This window comes from Branchiostoma lanceolatum, chromosome 7, assembly GCF_035083965.1.
Source record: "Branchiostoma lanceolatum isolate klBraLanc5 chromosome 7, klBraLanc5.hap2, whole genome shotgun sequence".
Taxonomy (NCBI): Eukaryota; Metazoa; Chordata; class Leptocardii; order Amphioxiformes; family Branchiostomatidae; genus Branchiostoma; species Branchiostoma lanceolatum.
Window position 1 is genome coordinate 20,660,581 of NC_089728.1, and position 15,783 is coordinate 20,676,363.

The 15,783-nt window shown below is 42.4% G+C and overlaps 2 protein-coding genes across 2 annotated transcripts; both read left to right on the forward strand.

Moving 5' to 3' along the window:
* Positions 1-1,545: 1,545 nt before the first annotated feature.
* On the forward strand, positions 1,546-2,424 carry LOC136438705 (cytochrome P450 2B15-like). The gene is made up of 2 exons (XM_066433618.1): positions 1,546-1,930; positions 2,273-2,424. The coding sequence occupies exons 1-2, from the start codon at positions 1,546-1,548 to the stop codon at positions 2,422-2,424; spliced, it is 537 nt and encodes a 178-aa protein (XP_066289715.1).
* A 6,502-nt stretch (positions 2,425-8,926) lies between these two features.
* On the forward strand, positions 8,927-9,529 carry LOC136438706 (uncharacterized). The gene has a single exon (XM_066433619.1). The coding sequence runs from the start codon at positions 8,927-8,929 to the stop codon at positions 9,527-9,529; it is 603 nt and encodes a 200-aa protein (XP_066289716.1).
* Positions 9,530-15,783: the final 6,254 nt, after the last annotated feature.

Sequence of the window (15,783 nt, forward strand, 5' to 3'; positions counted from 1 at the left end):
CATTATGACTAAATTGCATATTTTATAATTTTCTTTGTCACTATTGTGCTATAGATATTTTAAAATTTCAACGACATACTGCGTAATATTTCTTTCCGATATCTGTCAGGTACCGGTTGGGTTTTAGAGGGTCAAATTTAACCCAACACTTAAAATGTTGTTCTACTTGTAAATAAACGTTTATCGGTGAAAAGGGTTGTTGTAGTGGTCCAAGTGCGTTAGATACGTAGATCGGTACCGTATCTATATACACCGAAAGATCTTGGAATGATACCTAATCAATATACAAGGAATACATCTATTCTACATATTCTGTATATAGTAGGTGGCTTGGTACAATGTGAGTCCTAGCTCTTGTTGTCCTCAAAGCTTGGCGATGTTGCACGTGTAAAGTACGCTAGGTGTCTCCTTGATTGCTTCTTGGCGAACCCCAGAACCCCGGGTAAGCCTGACGGCGGCCAGCAACACAGAAAAAAGACGTCCCTGCATGATCCAGCTGCAATCCTTCACCCTCAAGACGCCAGAGGGCGCTCCTCCTACGAACGTTGACGGGTTGGATGTTGAGGCTGCATCCCTCCGAGAGAAATATCAAAAATCCCGGACACTCGACTGAAACTTCTGCTTGGAAAATAAATATCACCAGATATTGTCCTATAGAAATGACAAGAAAAGCAACACAAATCCAATTTAGGACACCAACTGGCTACCGTAGCGTTCTTTTTTGAGCTGCAGGAAACGATTTAGTTATATCTTGCTCTTTTTTCTAGAGGTGCACAGTTTTCTTATGGTAATCATGTTATGATAACTAAATCCATATATTTTGTACGTCAGACAGCCAATAGAACAGTCGGTAGCATTTATGAAATATTAATATCAAAACGACTACTACAGTAGTAGGGCCTTCTATAGCCCGAGCTCGAGGCTTAGCCGGTGGCGGGCCGTCGTGACCGGTTTGGAACCGGTTAACCAGCAGCTTGGAGCTCTAGGACGAAAAACAACATTCTCACGGCACCCGAGGAATCAGCAGTCCCGCGCAACGCCCAAATAACAAACACAGCAAAATTGTAGTGTAGCCACACTATAAGGAGTTATTACAAACTTACCGGCTTACATGTTTAAACATTGTTGCATTTGTTCATGGCCTGCTCTGTTTGATAGAAAGGCCAGCAACTAACTGAAGCTTTAAAGAGAACAGAAAAATATTCATCAACCACCCTTGAGTAAACAATGGGACGTCTGAAGTGGTCCCAGGGCCCTATTGTTTACTGTATCTCTTCATGGTAAAGAATCGTAAAATGCCAGGGATTGTATCTTAATCAACTACAGTCTTTTTCAATGCCGATTCATCATGTATGAAGCTCTATATTTAAAAAAAAAAATACATCTTATAGTTGGTGATAACATCGGTTCTATTTAAAATCAGGCCTTGCTTGGCTTCCTATACACCCGCGGCTTTACATGACTTGAATAAACACTCTAAACAACGGAGGTCATAGTTCGCCACAATTCCCATCTAACTGGATCCCCCACTGCATTCGTGAGAAAATGGCCGGTGCTGTGCAGTGGATAGCTGAGTTTGTTCAGGAGATTCTGCCGATCTCTTGGCTGACTCTGCAGACGTTCCTTGTGTTCAGTGCAACTTTCCTCCTCGCAGCTGCTCTACTCAAGCGTCCCGGAAACCTGCCTCCTTACCCGGCAGGACGTGTGCCTGTTGTCGGGCACCTCCTCGCGTTGCGCCGAGCGCCTCACCTCAAGCTGACGGCGTGGAGGCGGCAGTACGGGGACGTCTTCACCGTCAGGATGGGAATGGAAGATGTGGTGGTTCTGAACGGCTACACTACCGTCAAGGACGCGCTCGTGGATAGGTCCCAGCTGTTCGCGTCGAGGCCGACAACTTTCGTAAACAATGCGAAGAAAAAATCTCAAAAAGGTAGTTTTCCATTCTTATTTTTGAAGTCGTACAGGTGTACAACAGAAAACTAGGTCATAAAAAAAAAGGCTTGGACACATTGTGAGCTGTTTGAAAGGTCCTTGTCTTCGGTGAGTTTTACCATAGCTGCGCTGAAAATCGCAAGACGGAAGTAACTATCTTCTAATCGATACTGAGACATAAAGAGAGAGAGAGGGGGAGAGAGAAAGAAAGAAAGAGAGAGAGAGGGAGATAGAGAGAGTGAGAGAGAGGGAGATAGAGAGAGAGTGAGAGAGAGAGATGGGTAGATACACATTAGTTATAGTGAATTACATGCTAAATATATGTTACTTGTTACTGTAGGTATAATTTTTGCACCTTGGGGGACACCGTTAAGACAAAGGAAGAAGTTTGCCTCCACCGCCCTGAAGAACCTGGGCATGAAAGTGGGGCGTGGGAGCATTGAAGAGAAAATCCGGGAGGAAGCGACCTGTCTCCGCAACAGGGTAAGATGAAACCAAGGATTAACCATGTGACATGTAGAGCTGTACACTCAAACTACTGACCCTATCCACACACCCTTTTATAATACGAATTGTTTACTGATATTATCGCGCACAAGTACGTTGTGTGTGTTATCACCTAAAGTGCGCGATTAAGTTCTTCTTCTTTATTCCTCCCTTAGGAAAGCATAGCTTCATCACACTTATCAAAATATCATAAACATATCGCCAGGTAATGTCTCCAAGTTCCCAGGATCCTATATGCGTTATTTCAAGCCCAAATACAACAACCTGCAATGTTAACTTGCCAAAGCATACTGTATTTCCGAAAATTCACGTCTATTGATGTGTATGTCTCACCGTGACACCACTTAAAAACAAAAATTGTAATCCGCAATGAAAACAAACATGGTGACTAGCCGGGACCGGGGAACTATCGCCGATCGCCTTGAATTTCTAGTGATTTCTTGATCCCAGGGTCATGTATACGTTACCTTATGCAAAGGTTTTGCAGCCTACGATGTTAGCTTACCAAAGCATACTCTATTTGCGACATTTCCTTTTTGTGTACTATGCCCCTGCTATTTAAAACAAACATTGTAATCCGCAACAAAAACAAAGATGGCGATTGGCGGGGACCCCGACGCCGATGACCATCACTGATTTTTAGTGATTTTTCGTTCCCTGGGCCATAAATATATATATTTCATGCCAAAATACAGCAACCTGTGATGTTTACTCATCAAAGCATAGTGTATTCCGGTAGAATTCACCTCCTTTATGGGCATTCCGGGGCATTCCGGTAAAAAGGTAGACCGTCATAATGTACTCGAACATATTCATTTCTTGTTTTGTCGAAAAATATTTTGACAATAATGATGGTAGCGCTGAATAGAGAATCATTGCGTTAGAGGCGGAATATACGACCTTTATCAAGCAGTAACACAGCTGCCATGTACATAACATAACATAATCACCCCCCCCCCCGCTGACATTGACATGTACGATCACGTACGTGCTTCATGCCTAGCCCTGCCATCTAAATATGGTAAATCTATGTGAACGCCACGCGCAATTTTCAAAAGCTAGAGCCAGTGACAGCGCCGGGCTGGCAGACGGTTGCTATGGATTGGCGGTTGCTAACACTATTGTTCTGTGCTGAGGGCGTGATCAACGTGTTGTTTTTCACAAGCCGCCACAACTTGCCGTGGGAAAGTTTTTTCTGGATGATAAATTAGCGATATTTGTGCGAACTGTTGGAAGAATTTTAATGCCGCGATACAACTAGTAACCGTAGGATTTTTTTACCATATTCGATGCTATTTCTTCACACAACGAATTGAATATTTGAAACAAGATGTGGATATCGTGGCCAGGATTGAACGCTAGTTGGCGGGACGTATTGTGCTTTCGACAACAGGTTTCAAATTGTTTGTTAAACTACAGACCTGTTTCGGATTAATGTCCCTACGTTCTCGACACTTTTTCGAACAAAATATTAAAACTGTTAATAGTTTATAACAATTTGGAAATAATCCGAATCTATCAAAATTGTAGTTTAAAAACCCGACTTCCTCGACTTCTGCCTGCTGGAGCTTGAACAGCAGGAAAAGGTTGACGGTCTGACGGAAGAAAATGTCCTATACATGGCCGAGAATCTTTTCCTCGCAGGAACAGACACGACCACCAACACCCTGCTGTGGAGTCTTCTCTACATGACTTTGAACCCCGACATCCAAGATAAGGTACTTGTGAGCATTTTGGCTTCTTCAAACCGCTTCACTGTTGGACCCTGTCAGACTTTGGGAAATGGGCAAAGAACGCAATATATTCTGCTCTTTTCCTCTTAACTTTTTGAGAAGCGTAAGGTGTGTTCAATTGCTACATTGCTGCTGCATTTTCATTCTTACAGGTACAGCAGGAGCTTGACGCCGTTGTTGGTGAGGGTCTGCCGACCCTGTCCCACCGTTCCCAGCTGCCCTACGTGAATGCATGCCTGCTGGAGGTCATGAGGATCCGCACCCTTGCTGCCATCACACCTCGCGTCACCACGGAGGAGATCAAAGTGCAGGGATATGATATTCCTAAGGGGACCCAGGTATCTTAGTTTATTAGCTAATTGGTACTTAAGAATACACAACCTATTTTGTATCGTTGCAGAAAGGACACCTTCAATTACAGATCGCCACATGAAGATTTTATTTTTCATCATTAGATCCAGTGACCTCTTCAAGTCGGAGGGATGGTATGGTTGAAGTTTATCCATACAAAGAGTTTATTGTTTCTAGAAATTGTGTTTGTGACCTCATCGTCTTTTTGTTTGACCCAGGTGATGATGAACCCGTACTCCCTCCACTTGGACCCCGCCTACTGGCCTGATCCGGAACGTTTTGACCCCGGAAGGTTTCTGGACGCGAGGGGAAACGTCATCAACAAGCCCGAGTCTTACCTGCCTTTTGGAGGAGGTAATTATCAGGCATAGAGATGTCATTACTGAACGTTTGACCAGACTTGTTTTTGAATCATTCTATTCGATGGATGGCTGGTCTTACTACTGGATATTCTATACAACTGTCTTGAAAGAAGCGAAAAGAAGTTGAACGGGTACATACTGGTGTACATTATCCCGTATATGCATTAAGATACGATATTATTACATCACTAATTGTACTTATAATTATAAATATATATATATATATATAACTTCTTTATGATCTTGACCTGTACATAGGTCATAAGAGCATAAACTGCCTTTTATTCATTTCTTTTTATTCCCAGGCCGACGCGGGTGTCTTGGTGAGCAGCTGGCCAGGATGGAATTTTTCCTGTTCTTCTCGACCCTGCTGCAGTCCTTCACCTTCAAGACGCCAGAGGGCGCTCCTGCTCCAAGCACTGACGGCGTCTTTGGTCTGACGTTGGCTCCGCAACCGTTCGAGCTCTGTGCGATTCCCCGTTAGTTTATGCTGATTTGTCAGCGCAAGGAGTCACGGTATGAATGAATGAATACAAATCATTGTTCGACAGTTTTGATTTAAAGGACACAATTTAAGGAAGTAATTATCACACAACAGTTTTGAAGCATTTCCTATTCCATGCACTACAACTTATAACAGTTATAACTCAGCAACTTGTGGCATTGCCAATGCAAATATCAAGGTGGGGTTTGGAGTTGGCTATGATTACGTCGATACATACTTATGGTGATAATGATCTTTATTTGCACGTTCCAGCCCACATGGGCTTAATTAAAATGCAGTATAGTAGTTTCAATATTATTCAGTGTAGAGAATCATTATATGAAGCGTTCATATACACTCAGATAAATGAAATATCTATGCTATACGATATCTATCTATTACACAATAATCAAACGCATATACACGACTGTGGCCTTCTATTCCAGGATTTATCTGAATTGCTAATCTTCCTGATTCTATCTTCAACTTGTGACCTCTGGTCCTTAGCTTTGTGATTAAGTCCTCTATCAAAGCGTCAAAATGTAAATGCTCATACATTATGTGGAGCTCTCCTCAGATGGAAGAGAAACAACATTCTAAAGGCGCGTGCCTCCATTTCATCTCCGGGTAGAGGGCTCGGACATCTAATGATGTGATCAATTTTACTTTTAATTATGTCTGGGCACTTAAGTTAAGTGTACTGGTGGGATTTTAAGCAGTTAAATCTATCTATTAGATTATTTATCATATAGCTTCTAGCTATATTATCAAATAGCTATATGTCGTCGACCAATCAGAAGGTTCCATTTACGGGTCCTTATTTTCCTATATAGACCCCATTCTACGGATCATTAATCTCCATGTAAAAACCCGTTGTTCGAATATCATTTAATTAGAGGTTGTTTTTCTTTGATTTTATTATAAGACATTCGTTGATATAGATACGACCCACAGTCGGGTCGGTACCTCGGGGAATACGGAATACACTGTATTGTATTTTTGTTTTTGTCATACCCTTGCGAAAAACATACATTTCTATGCGGAATGCACCAGAAGTTGAGAGAGTGCAGCGGCGCAACCGGCGAATGCATTCTAAATATTCTTTGGAAGCACGTGTGATGCGGAACACCCGTATCGACCTTTTTTGTGGTACATGTATTTACGAAGTGTAAATAGCAAAGGAATTGTAGAAAACAAATTTCATTTTGAAACGGTTTGCCTCTAATTTACTACACAGAAATAATGTTATACATAATATCAAAATAGGGTCAGATGTACCGAAATACAGTATGCTTTGATGAGTTAATGTTGTTACAATTTTTCCGCTCGAGGAATCTCTCAACTTCTGGTGATAATTAATGCAAAGGATTATTTGGCCAAATGTATCATTTATTTAGTATGGAAGGCACCCTGAATTAATAAACAATGCTGTGCAATAAACAGATACTAGTACATGCTTTTGTTTTGATGTATGAAACCATGTTTGACTGAATACATAACTGGAGGAGTCAATGACGAAAAGAGGTGAAATCGGGTTGGCCGCCATGAAAAGGTGACCTTGACAAGAAAAACCTGTTTCATATCTGTATATTATATAAGCAGGTACGTAAGAATAACGCCAGGAGTGGAAGAACTTGCCCCTACTACTATGAGAAGCTAGATCACGACTTGTGGGTGCTAATATTAGAGGGGGAGGGGCATCTCTTAATAAACTAAGACCCCGTTTATATTCACTCGTTCTCATTTTTCTGTACACATTTTCTAACTTCCTTTTCCGTTTGAAGTAAGACGTTTGTGAAATTAGATATTCCACATAAACTGTGCCAAACTGTCGTTTTGATGACGACCTAAGACTTTTCTGGCTTTTAAAAACGACAGTTGGTCACCTTATATGTGAAATGTTAATGTCCGAAACGTCTTCCTTCAAACGGGAACAGAAGTTACAAAATGTGTGCATTTAAATGAGACTGAGTTATTAAGGTCTCATTTCTGTATTACTCCGAGTTGGTACTAAAAGAATCCGTGGCCCAAAAATTGAACGGCTGCATGAACGTGTGTCTATATCGGTGGGAAATTTCCTTTTAGCAAGCCCAGGTGATATCAAGCGTCAAACTGATGACAGCTTGTTTGTAACTGAAGAAATTAGCAGGCAAAGTTCGGCAGCCGCGCGCGAGGTCGGACGTACACAGCCCGGGCATTGTGTGTGAATCGGTCCGACGCTTACAGCTGGAAAGTGGCTTTTTGTGGGTGTAGCCAAGTGCAGATTGTAATTGCTATCAAAAGAGACTGTGTGTAGTGAAAATGTTGTCAATTTTCTTACATAATCTAGGGTAACTGTTCTCAACATGGAATGAAAAACATCGGCACATTTTCTATATCTTCACTACAAACGCGCCCATGTAAAACTTGTATTATAACATGTAATCCTTTGGGGCGAAAAAACTCATGAATGAGACCTTAAGTAAAAACGAAAAATATTCATAAAAAATCAACGATCAGCGCTGGAGCGTAAATTTTAAAACGATAGATAATCGGGCGTCACCCCGCATTTTCTGACCGCAAGTTGCCATGGCAACGGACTAGTCTACTTTTTTGAGGGGGTTTTTTGTTGTTATTTTCATTGTATGATGCTTTTCTAGAAATAGAAGCCATTTGAAAGAAGACTAAAGTTTCAGATCGTAATAGTACGAAATAGAGCATCCTTCTGCTCCTTCTGTTGCGTTTTGTGCTGGAAAGTTAGGTGTCAACGAGCACAAAGACGCACGTACCTCACTAAACTGCAGCTAACGCGTACGCAAGCTAGCATATTGCAATACACTTGCAGACGTAAAGCTCCGTGTCAAGTGAAAGGCTATGGAATACACTTTGGCTGATTCGACGACAACCCCCCCCTCCCCGTGCCTTATCCGTGGATCCTGCCTTATTCGTGTATCTTAGAACGGTTCATATGGCCGTCTTTGTGTCTGTACCCAGATTCCATCCTCGACTTTCAGAGTCTATCCAGCCTGGCTGCGTAAAAAGCAGCACTTGATTCGTCGTCTAGTCCTGTACGCCTTTGATTGCATATCAGCCAAGCTCAAAAACACGCTTGCTGGCAAGCATGGGCGTAATTTGAAGCCCAGAATCACTAAAAGCCGCACAATCTGTTCTCTCCTGAACCGCGTCCGCTAGGGGGCGCTTTCATACTTCTAGCAGATGTCAAAGGCCAATGCGTTGACGTAAGACACCCGAACTTTCAGGGATACCTCATACCGTGGGTGGCCAGTTTTATATCCAACAGGAAACAGCGCGTGCGCTACCGTGGAGCTCTCTCGGAGTGGGAACACCTGACATGCGGAGTTGCGCAGGGAACTCTACTAGGCCCCATATTATTCCTGGTACTGATTGACGATGCTGCTTCTGATGCCTCTAGCCCGGTATGGAAATACGTGGATGATATGAACATGCTCCAATCAAGACTGCTCAAACAACCTTCAACCCTACAGTCTGATCTGGATCAGTTATGCCAATGGACGTTAAACAACCACATGCTACTAAACGATTCTAAATGCCTGGCTATGCACATCACTTTCTGTCGGAACCATCCCCCTCTGCCACCACTGCGAGTCAACAACGCACCGCTAGCTGTCGCCCCCAGCCTTAAGATCCTTGGACTCCACATCCAGAACAACCTTCATTGGGACGTCCAAGTCAAGCAGATGGTGGGAAAGGCCGCAAAGAAACTCTACCTCCTAAAAAGACTCAAAAGGTTCATGTTATCGCGTAATGACCTCATCACGATCTACACATGCTACATCAGACCGATCCTAGAATACGCTGCACCTGCCTGGACATCTGGCCTCACCAAACTGCAAACAGAGAAACTCGAACAGATCCAAAAACGTGCCTGCCGGATTATTCTGGGCAACGACTACACTGGTTACTCCCTCGCCCTGCAACACCTAGGACTCACAACACTGGCACAAAGAAGAGAGGACTTGTGTCTTAACTTTGCAAGATCTCTGATGGAGTCCAGCTTCAGGGATTGGCTTCCGAGCACAATAGGGGACATATCCGGCCGGCACACCAGAAACAAACAGAAACTCAACACACCACTCTGCCGCACCAACAGACTAAAAAACTCTCCGATTCCGTACCTCGTATCCCTGCTGAATAAGTGACTGATCTCCTTAACAATCCCATATTCTCCCTACTCCATTGTACCAAACAACACAATCCTGTCACGTTCGAATGTTTCAATGTTTACAACGTCAGCTGTCCTTACGTCGTGTACTGTGTTGTAAATGCAAAGTCTTTTTAAATGGCACCATTGCTAAACTTTGTATATTTGTATATTTATAATCACATAATTTTTATCCGAGCAAATGTGAAAATACTCGCCAATTCAGACTTGCTTGTCTGCGATGTGGTATTGTCAATAAAGTTTCAAAGGATGATGGAGAAGATTCGTTCTAATCATTATTGACTTAATACATTATACTTAAGGTCTCATTTCTGTATTACTCCGAGTGGGTACTAAAAGAATCCGTGGCCCAAAAATTGAACGGCTGCATGAACGTGTGTCTATCATCATCATCATCATCATCCACTGGTTTCTGCATCTGCAGTCGTTGAAACGTCCTGCAGCTGCATTCAGTCTTTCTTCATCTTCTTCCACGTGTCCTTGCATCTTGCGAGCTCCCTTAGCTCTCGGAGTTTCTTTACTGTTGTGGGAGGGCCTCGCCCTCTGTGCTTGAGGTCTCCCTTCAGCATGCTGAGTAAGTTCACGTAGTGTCTTCCTTTGCGTGCTTTGTATCTGTTGGATCTCAATGTCTATATCGGTGGGAAATTTCCTTTTAGCAAGCCCAGGTGATATCAAGCGTCAAACTGATGACAGCTTGTTTGTAACTGAAGAAATTAGCAGGCAAAGTTCGGCAGCCGCTCGCGAGGTCGGACGTACACAGCCCGGGCATTGTGTGGGAATCGGTCCGACGCTTACAGCTGGAAAGTGGCTTTTTGTGGGTGTAGCCAAGTGCAGATTGTAATTGCTATCAAAAGAGATTGTGTGTAGTGAAAATGTTGTCAATTTTCTTACATAATCTAGGGTAACTGTTCTCAACATGGAATGAAAAACATTGGCAAATTTTCTATATCTTCACTACGAACGCGCCCATGTAAAACACGTATTATAACATGTAATCCTATGGGGCGAAAAGACTCATGAATGAGACCTTAAGCCTTTAACAGCCGGTTGATAAGGAGGATTTGAATTGAACCTGCTCAAAGTCAAACCCTCATCTATCTGGTCAATTTGCATTCATATTGGGCTGAGATGGTCGGCTAAATTACCCGGGTAAATCTTTAATTCAAATTAATACACCCAGCTATGATAGGCTTATTAGTTAATGATAATATGAACAACGAGTAAGTAATCCAACTTCACCGGATCGCATCATGGATAAGGTTTTGCTAATTAATTAAAATCATGTTGTTTAAAGATGCAACTCAGGTCCACCTTACACCCAGCTTTTCGCAACAGCGGCTATATTTCCCGCTGTCAGGACATCTTTAGACACACTACCCGGACATCTGGCAGGACACTTAGATTGTGGTAGTGACCTAACCTGACCTATTGTGACCTTTGACATAACGCGCGGAATCAAAATGTTTCAGATGTTTTTCTACATGTATCTCATTCGTGTCTTATCCAACATGAGGCAACGAGCAAGGCTAGTGCACAGGATCGTAAACGACTGAGATACCGAGAGATGTTGTTGAGCTAGAATCCACCCTGCATACCTCCCCGCTGCCATTGCTTTGGCACGGGGTGCGCGTTTTCATTTTATTATTATCATAAACCGATATCGATATCTGTACCACTTTCAGGCCTTTTCGGGCCGTCCATGCCACTTTGGTGTTTGTTTCGTAGTAAAAATATGCCCCACCGGTTACTGGGTGTTTTCACAGTATTGAAGTTAGCACGTCTTGCTGTATGTACATGTATGACTATCTAACGTTACAATGTAATCATTTGTTTGGCCTGCTGATGGCTTAACTTTACATTGAAATTATCAAAGTAAACATGCATCTTGTTTTAAAAGAAAGGTTCAAGCAGTTTTAAATCATGATGTTAACTTGATTTTGACTGTGGGTATCTCAGGTATTTATGGCACAGGAGGACATAAGTAAGCTAACTTTAAGTCATCTTTCTATGTTTTGGCTTTGTACCCTAGTACAAGTAGCTTTGTTAAAACTTGAGCTTAATATACACATGCACTGTGTAAAAGGGGGTTATTTCCGGACATTTCAACGTCTGTATATGTCCGGACTGGGAACGTTTTAGGACATATCCGGGCAATATCCGGACGATACGCCCTTACGTGTTTGGATAATATTCGAGTCCAGAATGGGAACATAATACTATTTCTCATATCCGGATTTCCAGTAAGGCCACAGCAAGTAAATTTTATGGATGACATCCTCCGCAGACTCCAAAATTAATGAGATAGGGCGAAAAAAAAACAAGGCGGGCAAAAAAAACAAGATTCCTATATTTTCAAATTTTGAGGTCATAAATATTGTTAAACAAGAATTGAGGCGACGAAATACTAGTATGATATCATGACCAACAGGTCTTTTATTCCTGTATTCAACCAATGAGGTTTCATATATAATATAAAACCTCCTTGATTCAACAGTAAACATGTCCTTGTAGATGTGTATACATCTCAATAGACTAACTACAACAAATGCAGAAAAGAGCTTGTTGTACTATCATCTGAAGCAACTACACTGGATATTCATATGCGATGAAACACCTTGTGTATACAGCTCAATTAACTAACCCCCCCCCATTGTTTATATAATGTCCTTGCTAGAACAAATGCAGAAAACAGCTTGTTATCATACCATCATGGGCAGGAGCCACACTGGGTATTCATATGCAACGAAATACCTTAGACCGTCAACATTAAACTGTTCTTGAAGATGTGCAGCTCAATTAACTAGAACAAACGCAGAAAACAGCTTGTCATACCATCATGGGCTACACTGTGCATTCATATGTACACCTCAACCTCAACGTTTACGACAAGCGTTTACGACATATTTGCCCATTTTTGGCATGTTGACCACCGTCGGAGGGCAATGAAATTTCTTGTTTTTTATTTCGAAATCAGGCGAAAATTAATGAGCGCGCTGATGTCATCCATAAAAATTACTTGCTGTGGCCTAATGGAATATTTTCGGACTCAAATGAGTCAAAACACGTTCCGAATACGTCATATTTTCGGAGCCCGTCCGGAGTTACCACCATCCGGAAAGGTTGCAAACGCTGAAAATATTCGGAGTCCAGAATGGGAACATAATACTATTTCTCATATCCGGATTTCCAGTAATGGGACATTTTTGGAGTCATTTGAGACAAAATACGTTCCGACTATGATATATTTTCGGACCGCGTTCGGAGCTGTTACGCTCCGGAAAGGTTACATATACTAAGGATATTCGAACGAAGAATCGGATCGTTATGCTTCTCCTCATATCTGGATTCCCAAGAATGTCCGAGAGATGGTGATTTCCGTACATATACGTCCGAATTGGTAATGCTTTAGGATAAATCCGGACAAAAACACGACTCAACTTCCTTACGTTTTCGGATGATTTCCGTAGTCAAGAACGGGACCACAATACTCTGTTGGGTTAAGGCAGCCCAGGCTCGAAAATTCGTGTTCGAGTTCGGCCGCGTGCCTGGCCAGCGGCGCGGCCGAACTCGAACACGGTTCGAAATGTTCCACTACGGAGCATATCGGGGAGCGCAAGGTCTATTACACAACACAATCATATATATCATCTCAGGTGTACGTATAAGTACAAATTTGTTTTATAGGCCAGGATTTGGATTGTATTACATTCTAAATGTTTCAATCAAATGATTTGGAAGTTGTCTCCTCCACAAATGTTGCATGAGCCGCGCCGAGTCCTACTAGCGCTGTTTTGACGGAGGTGTTCCAAATAGAACGGGAGGTTCTATATGTTCGATATGGTGTTCGAATGGAACGGCCGTTACGTCACAGGTGTTGGATTTCGCGAGACAACGAGCTGCTTGTGTGGGATTGGGGTTATGACTTTTACGCAATTACGCGCAGCTCAAAACAACAGACTTCAGCTTTTGAGTAATCAAATGTAACTTATTATCGCTTTCTTATCAAAATTGTCCGAGGCTATTTTGCATAGATTTTATCTATTTTTAACCGGGGCGAATTTTCTATAAAAAATGACTCCAAAATAGCTGTTTCTGATGTTTCTGACCCAAAAAATCAATTTAATCGTCATTTTAAACAAAATAGCCTCGGACAAAAATGATTTGTATGGGGTTAGCTCTTTCCTTGCAAAATATTATGATGAAAGGTGGTGTTACCGCCTGCGCGCATAAATCCATAAAATACACGTTTTTTTTAACCAAAATGTGTATTTCTAACCCAAAATCCAGCAGTAGAAAAACTTAACTCACCTTTATTCAATGTGTTTTAAGTAGTTCTAAAGCTGTTTCAAGTTTCATCGTGGTGCGACAAGGCTATCGATAGTTACAGAGTATAATCATATATGTACAGAATAATACCTCCTGGGCCGCCTTAACCCAACTGAGTACTCCTCATAATATCCGGACTTCCAGTTTCGGACTCATTTAAGACAAAATACGTTCGGAATATGCCATACATAGCTTCTGACCGCGCGTTCGGAGCTGTTACGCTCCGGAAGGTTTACATATAACTGAGGATATTCGGAACCAAGAATCGGACCGTAACACTACTCCTTTCAGAAACTCTAGTAGGCGTTACATTTTCGAACTATTTGGGAGAGAAAATAATCCTCATACATTGTAATACGTTTTGAATTCCTAACTCTTTACACATAGAATAATATACTGCACGAACTAAGTATAACAGAAGTACCACACCAAAGACATAGGCAAATCAATACACGAGTGCAAAACAGAAGTATCATCAAATGCAAGTTGTATTGGAGAACTCTCACTAACACCACTATCACAAAGACGTGAGGAACTATGCAGAAACTTTGCACACTCTCTACTGAGATCCCCGACCTTCAGGGACTGGTTCCCACTGTGCCGTGAGATGATCTCCGGCAGAAAGACTCGCTCGAGTAACCGACTACAACAAACATTTAATGCCAACACTGTGAGATATACAAAAAGTCTTATCTACGTACTACGGGTCAACTTGCTAAACTACGATAGTAAAAACCGACTACAACAAACTTTTAAAGCCAACACTGTGAGATATACAAAAAGCCATATCTACGTACTATATGGTCAACTTGCTAAGCAGCGATAGTAAATAGTGGAATGTGACGTTTTGATGGTGAAGTATGTGCTTCTTTTATTGTTGTCAACAAGCCTACCAGTTCAGTCTTAGGGCTACCATGTGGTGTGTTCTATAACTTATATAAACCAGTCATCATTCAGCATCACAACTCCTAGCTTCAGTCGCTGTCTTCCTCTTCCTCCGTGTCTTCCTAGATCTTCCTCTGTGCGTTCTTCTCCCTCTACGCGTTCCTCTCCCTCTGCGCGTTCCTCTCCCTCCGCGCCTTCCTCTCCATCCGCGGCTTCCTCTCCCTGGGAGGCCACAGCCTTGAAGTATGGCTGTGCTGCCCTGCTGGATGGTGGACATCTGTATGTAAACTCCTCCCCTTGCTTTCTCTCTTTGTTGGAGAAGGGCAGGCGCCTGTCTCTCCTATTCTGGTCTAGGACCGCCTGGAACCTTCGCGTTATGTCCGTTAACTTGTCCGCCCGCCAGGCGGGTGGCTGGACCCACACCGATGACTTGCCATCCTCATCGCTGACTTCATCGGACATGTAAAGATGTCCGGATGACTTCAGGTAGTCATATTCTTCTCTGTCCTAGACGTCCCCTGCCACCCGAACTCGGGGCTTGAACAGCAGAGTGGGTACAGAAAAAAATCTTATCATTAAGCATGGCGGGCACCTGGACAGGGCTACACTGCAATAAACGATTTTGAACGACACAAACCAATTTCATCATAGGTGCACGATGTCCTGGAATTTTGTGTTTACCCCCCCCCCCCCCATGACGGAATGTTTGTGTCATTAAAATTGGTCTATTGATCCTCTAGTGCAAAGAAACCAAGATACATATTACTTTACCATTCTAATTAAAAGAAATAGAGTTCCATCGAAATGGAACTTTACTGTTTAGCGGACCTACCCTGTATAGCGGAGTACCTCGGCTGATTTCTACTATTTTCCCAACGATAGGACGGAGCCTGATAGAGGCTAGAAGGACAATGCAGCCTCTATTATTATCAAAATTACGGAAATCAATCTCCGGGACATGAGTTTTGGCAAGGAGGTTAAAAATTATTTTTTAAACCTCCTTAGTTTTGGCAGCCGCCA